The sequence below is a fragment of the Ovis aries genome, chromosome 26 (genome assembly GCF_016772045.2).
Source record: "Ovis aries strain OAR_USU_Benz2616 breed Rambouillet chromosome 26, ARS-UI_Ramb_v3.0, whole genome shotgun sequence".
In the NCBI taxonomy this organism is placed as follows: Eukaryota; Metazoa; Chordata; class Mammalia; order Artiodactyla; family Bovidae; genus Ovis; species Ovis aries.
The window spans coordinates 24745617-24756704 of NC_056079.1; the positions used below are offsets into that span (position 1 = coordinate 24745617).

The following is an 11088-nucleotide window of genomic DNA, read 5'->3' on the forward strand; positions in this document are numbered from 1 at the left end:
ACTGAAGTGACTTAGCAGCAGCAGCAGTAAGTCTTACCTCATTGCAAATGCATGTGTGCCCTTGACACGCACACTCAGACACACACGCTATTTTTTGACTTGAGACAGGTCCAGAATCCAAGAGTCATTCAGCTTGAAGTCTGCCTAGAGTTGGATTATCAACCATCCCAGTTTGCCTGGGGTGAGTGGGTTTCCTGAAACTAGGAATGGCCTGAGCAAACCAAGATGAATTGATTACCCTAGCCTGAAAAATCCCAGAGAATTTCATCTAGGTCAAGAGGAAAATCTTAATGAAAACCGAAATACTACACATCATGAAGTTAGGCAACTCTGTTGACTTCCATCATGGCTTCACAGTTGTGGTTTTGTTCTTTCTTAGGGAATGCTTCATACATCACACAGGCCTGTGCTGAAATGTGGTGTAAATCTTTCACGCAAATTCAAAGTCATATTCACCAAGCTGGATTATATGTATCCCCTCTTCTCTTTCACTAATGTAAATCAAAAGCAAACTATAACTTTCATTTCATTACTAGCATGAAGCACTGTGTTAAGCCTTCGAACATAAAATTAAAATACACTCCTCATTCTCAACAAGCTCACAATGGATTAGAGGAGACAGACACATAAATATCAATGTTTAACTGTGTTATTTTGTGACAAGTGTTAAAGTAAAAGATAGTGGCACACAGTTTTAGAACCAGTCTTTAGCAATCTTTTGAGTACTTTTTGTTGCCATTAACAGCGATAGGAAATTCTGCAACCAGAAAAGAAGTGTGGGTACCTAGGTGTCCTAGATACCAAGGAGAAAAACATTTCAAGAAGGAAGAAATGATCACCTGTGTCAGATGATGCAAATAGGTGAAGTAAGATGACGGCTGAGAAATGACCATTAGGAAATAACATCTAAGTGTGCAAGATACTCAATAAGGTGATAATAAGTAATAACCACCATTTGTTGAGCTTTTTCTGTGTGATACTGTATTAGGTGCTTATTTATATAGTTAACTTTAATCCATAAGATAGTCTTACATGGTAGGAATTATAATTCTTATTTTATAGATATTAGAAGCCAAGGCTCAGACATTAAGAAACTAGTCCACAGCCACATAGCTTGTAAATTTTGCAGAAGAGAAATGCAAACCCAAAACTTAAAAGTCTCTGCTCATCATTTCTTTGTACTGTGCTGCCTGAATTTCTGTTATAAAGTTGTGTCCACAATTTTTTATATACTTTTAATTTAAAATTTTTACATTTTTACAGTGTCGTGTGGTTTTCTGCCATACAACAATGCAAGTCAGTCATAATTATCATCCACAATTTTATAACCAAATTGTCGGTTGTTCCTGTTTTAGCTATGCATGTATAAAGTTTAGGATAGATTAATGCGTTATTGTGTACTTCAAGTCTGTATCACAAGAAGCAAAGATAAATATACATATATGTTTCTTTTTTCTCTTATGGCCTGATTCCAAGAAGAAAACTTTGAATTATGGGATTTAAGTAAGGATTCTCTTTTGTATAAACATTCTACAATATAAAAATAGTAGTAATAGCAAATCTCTTACAGCAGAATAGTATTAAGATAGGTTTTTTGATAGAGCTATATGTTTGCAGTTGTTTCATATTTTATCACTCTACATGTTTGACTTTTAAAGTATTCACAAAAAAAAAAATCTGTTTTAAAAGTAAATCTGAGATATGCAGACTGACAGATTGCTGTGCTGTCCTGTCCACAATGATGCCTTAAATGTTTGATTCTTGTGTTTGCTGGTTTACAGCCACCACAAAATTATCAAGTACCATGTGTAAGTAAATGGGTCTGCTTTTTTCTTCTCCCAAAACCAAAATTATACTCTGTTAATTATCCTAGCATTTAGAAAATTACTCTTGCCATTTATTTTGCCACTTGGTAGTTGAGGTATGAAGTTGACACTATGTGGTAACCATTCACTAAATTTAGTCCTGCACCATGTGATTTTAATTGCTTTGCATCAGAAGATAGCATTTAGTATATAATGTTTAGTTGTCAATTTTTTTCTAGAGGAAAAACCCCTGGGCTCAGTGGTACAAGCTTGTTCAAATCATCCTTTGCTCTCAATTTGTACTTCTTCTTTTTGCTGTATACCATTTCCTCAGATTTACTGCATGCGTTTCACAGACTTCTAGTGATACTATTTAGTTTGCATAATTAGCATCCCCAGTAGAATGACTGCTGGGAAAGTTTCATCCAGCGTGTTCAGCACTCACTGCCTATGAATTCATCTGCCCCTGTAGCTCATCTGTCTCTGCCTAGATGCTGCTATCATTTTGCTAACTGACACTGTCATTCTCTCTCTCCTAGATTAGTCCTGCAGGCTTCTGTTCAGGTCTTGCTGCCATCAGATTTGCCCTCCCTGTCCAGTCTATTCTCCATTGAGTAACTAGAGTGATCTTTCCAAAACTCCATTCTCAGCCCCATTACCACCAGGGTATCATATAGACACTTCAAACTCAATAAACTCGAACTTCACATTCTTTCCCTTTGGGTTCCCTTCCCATCTCCCCTCTATCCCTCCCTCCCTTCTTTCCTTCTTAAAAGCAAGCTTCAAAAGCAGGCTAACATCTGTTTAAGGAGAGAATGGTGAGAGAGAAGACAGAAAAATATTTGAAGAAATAATAGCTGAAAGATTTTCAGATTTGGTGAGTACTATACATAATAGATCCAAGAAACTCAGCCAGCCCCAGGCATTCACATATACCAAAAAAAGAAGAAAAAAAGCTGTACCAGGGTACATCACAAATCAAATTGCTTAATGTCTCTTAATGATAAAGAGAAATTATTAATGTATCCAGAGGAAAAACCACATGTACACAGGAATAGAATGTAGGCGGACTTCTAGTCTCAAAGAGTGCAAGCCAGAAGATAGTGAAACAACATCTTTAAAATGTTAAAGGAAGGGGAAAATAAGTCCTGAAAATAACTTGATAGTCCTTGGAGGTATTTGCAATAACATTTGACATGTGTCTGAAGGCAGACACTTGGACGGGCTTGTTGTTTGATGATTCAGAAATTTTAATCATCTATTTTCATATGGCATTTTACATTTTAAAGGTGTTTAAATATGGGAGAAAATTTTTCACACTGTTTTGAAATAGCCAAGAGGAGCGGTTTTATCTCCATTTTGCAGGTGAGAAGGCTGAGCTGGTAGTTAACATAACATTTACGGTTCCATAAGATCCAGGACTGTGATCAGCTTTCCTGACTTCCTATTCGGGACCTTCTTCTATCTACCCGACCTCGTTATTAGCTATGTTTTGCTCAAGAATAATTCCTAAAGTTAGAGACTGCCAGAATAAATAAAATGTATGGAGTGCCTTGAAAGCAGTAATAGGTAATACAGTATTTAGTAATTCTTTTGTATCTTGACAAAACATGTGAAGAAAATAAAATGAAAATCTTTTAAATTCCCAAGGCATATGAGAAACCATTGCAGTATTTAAACTTAAAGTGAATGAGTAGAGGTAGGGAAATTGCTATGATTGTGGAGAAACTTTTAATTAAAATAATGTTATTTCTGATGTTTTTTTTAAAGGTAAGAAGTTTGATTATTTTTCATTTTCATATTATATGTGAGCAAAGAACCTTTTGATAACAGGTCAAATTAAAATGTGACAAATTTGTTGAAGAGAAACTTTATTTTCCTCTTGTATTTATACTGCATATAAATTAAATACCATCTTGGCATATTTCATTGTATCTAAGGTAGGAAATTAGTTTTGACCTATTGCTAGCAGCAGTCTGGTGGGAAGGATACAGTTCATTATCTTTTTTCTTTTTTTCCACTAGAATTTCTTCAGATATTCTTTAGAGATGTTTTTCAGCTTTTCCTATTAAGGAGGAATTCTGAAAGCTAGCTCTTTATAATAGAATTGGGATTTAAAAGTTAGAATTTGAATGGTGGACAGGGCATAAGTAGGATAAAGAAGAATATTTCCAGTTATGAGGAATATGAACTCCGACATGCCTTCCCAGAACAGTTGGAATGGTCCTTGATGTAAAGAAACTAAGAACTAATGTAGAGTAGATAGAGTAGGGCATGATAACTGAAGGCCTTGAAGAAAACCACTAGGAGAAATAGGTGAATGACATGGAGTTACGGGGCTTCCCTGGTGGCTCAGTGGTAAAGAGTCCTGCAGGAGATGCGGATTCAGTCCTCGAGTCTGAAAGATCCCTGGAGAAGGAATGGCAGCCCACTCCAGTATTCTTGCCTGGGAAATCCCATGGACAGAGGAACCTGGCGGGCTACAAGTCAGGGTTGCAAAAAAAAATCAGACATGACTTAGTGACTATAAACAGCAACAACAACTGAAATTTGAATTTACTTCTGAGATGAGTGAATTGTCTCTTATCCAATTAAGAAAGATGAATTTGGGCACTTCACCTCAGTATTTTCTGTGTGTGTTAGCACTCACTGCCTTTAAAGAAATACAGATTAAATGCCAAAATAAGAATTATTTACCTTTATTTTACCCGATTATTTTACCTCTGTTTCTTTTTCTTTTCTAGTCAACTCCTTTACATCTAGCAGCAGGCTACAACCGAGTCCGGATCGTTCAGCTTCTTCTCCAGCATGGTGCTGATGTGCATGCAAAAGACAAAGGGTATGCGTATCTGCTTATTTTCCTGAATGGCGTCACTCGCGGGTCGTTTATTACACTTTGTGTTCAACATCTGATACACCAAAGCTTTTGAGCACTGGGCAGAGTCTTACATCCCATTGTTTTATGGCTTGTACAGCATTTTGAGAATGTTCACAGTGATTTGACTTATTTTCATATTCCTACTAATTAAGGATTCATCTCATAACAATTCCATAAATTAGTTTAATTTTACTGTGTTCTATTATTTGCAGCCAAAATTTGTTTCTCTCAATGGCAGTTACTATTTTTCAACTCTTTAAGTTGTACTTCAGAAAGATAGATGAATCAAAAGTTCTGATAACCCAATAACATGACTGTTCTATTTATCAGATATGAAAGGATCATCTTTTATTAATAAGCTAAAATCTTAAGTATACAGTATTTTAATTTTTTTCCTAATGAAATCTTGACCATCTAAACTGAGAAAACCTTAAAGATCCTTATGAAGATTGATGTGAAAGAGAGGTGTCTGGGAACCAAAAAAAAGCAGTATGTCATTTATTTTATAAACAGGTGACTTTTGGAAAACTTTGTACTAGTTTCCTAGCTAATCTCCAGGGACGTGGGAATTGGATCTGTTAGCCCATACATTGGGCTAACACTTCTCCTTATGCCACTTTAAGATCCAAAAGATAATTACCTTAATGCCCATGTGATGTAGATTCCTATTATAGTCATGATGGGTAGCGTGACGGAAAGAAGCCCCAGAGAAGGCTGTCTTTCACTTTGCCCCTCTCCACATCAGGAAGCAGAGACAAGAAGAAAGAGCTCAGTACTTGAGACAGTTCTCAGAAGGGGAGTCTGTCATTTCAAATCTGCTCTTTTTGGTGCTCTGTTTCTCTCTTGCCTGCCCCATTCTCTGCGCCATATATACGTGGTATTCCCACAGGACAGGGGCACACATGCCTGATGCTCTTGTACACCTCTGTAATTCTTGAGCACGTCTGAAGGCAAATGGGTGAACCGTAGGTGAGTCCTCAAGAGAAGTACACCCCCAACAAGAGGGTCCTTGATTTGTGCAGAGTGACATTTGGATATGCAAGCTGTAATGATTTGGATATTGAATTCTTGTGTTGGATATCACCATGAAAGTAAAATAATATGGTAGGAGTATTTCAGTTCACTATCAGTTAACATTTATTTTCTGTAAATACTTAACATATAAAGCGTGCAGTTTGTAGTTAGTACAGGCACTTCTACCTTTACTTAAAAGCTTTTCTACTCGGTGCTTTAATGATTGACATAAAATAACATACGAAAGGTTGGACATTAGTTATGCTTTGTATTGTCTTATTACTCTAAAATATTTTGAATATGATTGTATTGGAATTTGTTAGATTTTTGTTCCTTAGCATTTCTTCGATGAGTGACTAAGTTGTTGGACATTACAGTGTCTTAGTTTGCTTTTTTCCATTTAGTGGACTTGTGCCTCTTCATAATGCGTGTTCATATGGACATTATGAAGTCACAGAACTGCTACTAAAGGTAAGAAGAATTAAAGATATTGAATATTGTTTGCCTTTAATTTGTCATGAGTTTACATGGGGATTTTTTACCAAGCTTTTTAAGAGAACAAAATTGTTTTTTGGTTTTTTTTTTTAATATTCACTGTTGCCTTGAAATGTTTAAAGTATTCTTTAAACTGTATTTTAAATGCTGAAATTAAAACAGTTGTTGACATTTCAAAGTTATAACTGAAATTTACAGTGAAATGAATGTTTTATTTGATTCAGTGAAATGATTCCTGACCATTAACTTTTCTTTTCTCAATTCAGCATGGAGCTTGTGTTAACGCTATGGATCTGTGGCAGTTTACCCCACTTCATGAGGCTGCTTCCAAGAATCGCGTAGAGGTCTGCTCTTTGTTACTTAGCCATGGTGCCGATCCCACTTTAGTCAACTGCCACGGCAAAAGTGCAGTAGACATGGCTCCAACTCCTGAGCTCCGGGAAAGATTGACTTGTATGTATTTATATCCTAAAATCAACACTGCTTGTTGTAAATTAGAATATCTTCTTTTTGTTATTAGGGCTGATGTTTTGTCCAACTTAGATAATGGCCTTGTCTTCTTGTATGTAGACTAACTAGTTATTGGCTTTTCTAGTTCTTTCCTTTATGAATTCTGCAGGAATCTTATATATGTACACTATATTTATTTTGTGTTTATTCAAGCTTAATTCTAATTTATGTGTGTAAGCTCTTTTTTTTTTTTTTTAAGACTAGAGAGAATGAGTTCATCAGTAACCATTTATTGAATATTTACTGTATGCCAGAAACTGGAAATGTAGATGTGTACAAACTAGGAAAAAAAAATCTCTAAGCTCACAGGGCTTATATTCTTATACTGTTCATAATAATAGATGCTATATAACATCATGGAACGCTCACTGCCTCCAAACCCTGCAAGTTGCACAGTCATGTTTTTATTTGTGTTACGGCCCAAGCACAATCACTAGTCCAAATTAAATCAGATAATTTTTACGACTTGATTGAAGTAATTTTCTCAGATACTGATACATCTTACTTATATTTACATATGCGTGTTTTTTATAAATTTTTGTTTTAGAATAGTTTTCGATTTAGAAAACTTAGCAATTAATACAGAAAGTTCTTACATGTCTCATACCCAGTTTCCCCCCATAAACATATTAATATGGTACATTTGTCATAATAATGAACCAAGACCAATACATTATTAACTAAAGGCTTATAACTCTATTCAGATTTCCTTAGTTTTTACCTAAAGTTCTTTTTCTGCTCCAGGATCTCATTCAGAATTGCTACTGCGGTTCAGTCACACAGTCGTATCTGACTCTTTGCAACCCCATGGACTGCAGCACAGCAGGCTTCCCTGTCCTTCACAGGGAAGTCCTTTTTCTGCTCCAGGATCCCATTCAGAATACTACATTAAATTTAGTTGTCATGTCAAATACTAAGATATATTTAATTCTACCTGAAGGCATTTCAGGTTTAAATTAAAGTAGGTGTCACATACCTAATTTTAAATTTGTCCCACAGTTGATACTGTCTTAAATCTAGGATGCTAAGAATCAGATAACTGGATTTAAACACCTGAGAAAACCTTTAAATGATCATTTAAGAAAAAGGCATAGTCAAAATGAAAACATCAATGAAGTTTAAACAGACTGTAAATTTGTTTATGTTAAAACAGGAAGAATTCCTTGCGATTTTGATCTCGTTTAAATGGAAATTCAAACTTATTTTGGTGCCGGAACAGATGACATCCACTAGATTACAGGCCCGCACAAACCAGGTTGTCACTGGGCAGATGTCTTGGCAATGAATCCTTGTGGAAGTGCATTTTTTTCTCTCTCCCACTCATATGACTCTTGTCATATGTTATCTTCCATTATATAGCTTATTTTTCTATGTGATATTCTGTCTCCTCACTTTAGTTTTAAATTCTTAGAAAGATCTTTCATTATTCTATCTTCTTAGCACCTACACAGTACCTTATTACCTAATAAAAATGTGTGGATGGTGTTCGTGCTTGGGCTTGTATCTACCTGCCCCCACCCTAGCACAGTACACTGTGCATGCTGTGTGCCCAGCAGGTTTATTGAATTGAATTTAACTTAACTCAAAGTGTATTTATTTTTTAATATCTTTTTCTAATTTCTTTCTTTTACTTTTATACCCCAGACTCGGCTTTATCCCCTGTCACCAATTGACTTTTTTTCCTTCCAGTCATTTTGTAAATACAAGTATTGTCATGGGTTTTTACATTGTATTTCATTGGTCTCTCTGATTCCAGTGTAAACATTAAAATTTAACCAAGATTTCTATAGTTTTGTAAAGGAAAAAGTTCCCTGATTAGAGTATTTTGCAACCTTCTCAGTATCTCCTTAAATAAGCTTCTACTAATGAGGGAAAGCATTTAACAAAGTTGGAACTTTTCTAACCAGTTCTCATCCTCATGCTCACTGCTTTATGCTAGGCAATCACAGTAACAGACTTCATTTCATATGTACTTTATGCTAGGCAATCACAATAACAGACTTCATTTTAAGAAAATTATACAGGAAACAAAAAACAATATTTTGATCATACCCATCATTACAGCATTTTCTCTATACATTTCTTCTACTCTTTCTTGTTGACTTTTTAATTTGTTGTTTTCATGAAGCCAGATGAATTCAGTAGTGTGGGTTCTGCACATACTGGAGTTGAAAATCCTAAAAGTAGCTTTCATTCTTGTTTCAAAAGGCTTTTATAAAGAGAAACTTCTAAAGCATCCTATAAATGTTAAGTTTTCAAGGTAATTAGGATTTCTGAAGTTGCGAAGTCCTGTACTTTGAAGAATTTGGCTATGATAAAGTACCACTAAACACACAGTTATACAAAAATGTTTTCCCCCAAACCTGCCATGACTTATTTTATACATATGAGCATTCGTGCAACAATTATTTATTTGCTACCTGCTGTATGCCCAGCACTGTGTGTGGTCAGTGATGGGACCACTGTAGCAGATAAGACAGTACGATAAGCCCTGTGATAGAAGGCTAAAGGCAAGTGCAGAGGCTTTTAGAAGAACGAATCCTAACAGGGAAGATCAGAAAGGCTTATCCGGAGGATCTGAACTGAGACCCTGAGGAATGAGTAGTAGTTAATATGTGTGTGTCTCTGTCTCTCTGTCTTACAAGGGAGAAAAGAAAGTGACAGGCGGCCCTCAAAGGAAAGAGAGAAAGCCAAAGAGAAAGAGTTCAGTGCCAGGCAGATGCAAAGGCCTGAACATGGGCAGGCCTGGAATTATGTAACATATTATGTCACATATCATTTATATCTTTTCAGAACAACTTTCAGCTTTTTGTTAACAAGTAGTCTTATCAAAATACACTCCAGTTTTTTAAAATAAAAAGACTGTTTGCTTTTAATAAATGAGAGTAGTGGATTCTTATTCATGTAGTTAATTTAGAACTCCCTTTTAAAAAGTCTTACTTGCTTATATAAATAATAAATATATAACATTAACTGTTCTTTGAAAAATTTTCAGACTCTCGCACTTCCTCCATAAATCAATTCTCCCCTCCTGTGTGTTAAGATACAATCATTGTTAATATTTTGGTGAATATTTCTCTAAATGTATTTTTTATATCATTAGTTGTATTTAGTTGCTGACAGTAAGGTAGTAGTAATCATACCCAAAAAATGGGTCAACCTTCCCTTTCTCATTTGCTACCTGAATTTTCATTTAAAAATATATACTCTCATGTCCAATATATAGAGAGTTATGCTTTTGTTTATGAGCTAGAAAGTATTCCACTGTGTGAAAGTGAAGTCGCTCAGTTGTGTCCGACTCTTTGCGACCCCATGGACTGTAGCCCACCAGGCTCCTCCATCCATGGGATTTTCCAGGCAAGAATACTGGAGTGGGTTGCCATTTCCTTCTCCAGGGGATCTTCCCGACCCAGGGATCAAACCCAGGTCTCCCGCATTGCAGGCAGATGCTTTAACCTCCGAGCCACCAGAGAAGCCTATTCCAGTGTATAAGCGTTCACAGATTACTTAACTGGTTTCTATTTGGTGTACATTTAAGTCACTTGATTTAAAACTTTGCTGAAGTGAGTATCTTTATATGTGTATCTGTATGTGAAGGCTGAGTAGAAAGCAGTCTTATTTCAGAAATTTTCATTAACCTACACCCTCCTCCTTTGCACTTTTATCATTGTTTTGTCATGTTGTGGCTGTTGCTAGAATAGAGGAATATGTAAAATTAATAATTTTCCTACTTTATAATCATGGTAATGACTTTTTAGATTTCAAACATTTATATGTCACCATCATTTCATTAACAGATGAATTTAAAGGTCACTCTTTACTACAAGCAGCCAGAGAAGCAGACCTGGCCAAAGTTAAAAAAACGCTTGCTCTGGAAATCATTAATTTCAAACAGCCACAGTCTCATGAAACTGCGCTGGTAAGATCTTATTGTTAATCCGTTCCTTGGGTCTGTAACAGTAGTGTAAACTCAAAATATGATTTTCATTTCAGAAACCTTAAGGTAACTTTAGTATCTCAAGTGCCAGGAATTTGCATTTTAATATTGGTTGCATTGATTTTTAAATTTGGTTCAGGAGATGATTGCTTTCATGGGTGAGAGAAGAGCCATTTGCTCAACCTTAATTTGAAAATTATTTTTACATTTGCATTTATCCAACCATATTATAACAAACCTTCTTTTGTGGCCAATGTACTCATGAAATACAAAATGTGATTTTTCTCATAGAATCTCCCTTTTCTTGTGGTTGCTAGTTACTAGGTAAATATTATATTTGCTTTCTACAGAAGATTAAATTATTTTCAAAGGTACTTGCCTCATCCTTTTGAGCAATTGTAGTCAAAGAATTATTATATTCCTTAATGAAATATAGTAAGACTAGGAAA

The 11088-nt window shown here is 35.5% G+C and overlaps 1 protein-coding gene across 2 annotated transcripts in view; it reads left to right on the forward strand.

Annotated features, from left to right (window-relative positions):
- TNKS (tankyrase) overlaps positions 1 to 11088 on the forward strand; it is a 153465-nt gene that overhangs the window by 91542 nt on the left and 50835 nt on the right. For both annotated transcript variants that reach the window (XM_004021749.5, XM_042241375.1), the window contains exons 6-9: positions 4550 to 4644; positions 6102 to 6168; positions 6459 to 6645; positions 10500 to 10621. In XM_004021749.5, coding sequence (XP_004021798.5) covers positions 4550 to 4644; positions 6102 to 6168; positions 6459 to 6645; positions 10500 to 10621 — 471 coding nt within the window. The remainder of the gene's footprint in view (positions 1 to 4549; positions 4645 to 6101; positions 6169 to 6458; positions 6646 to 10499; positions 10622 to 11088) is intronic.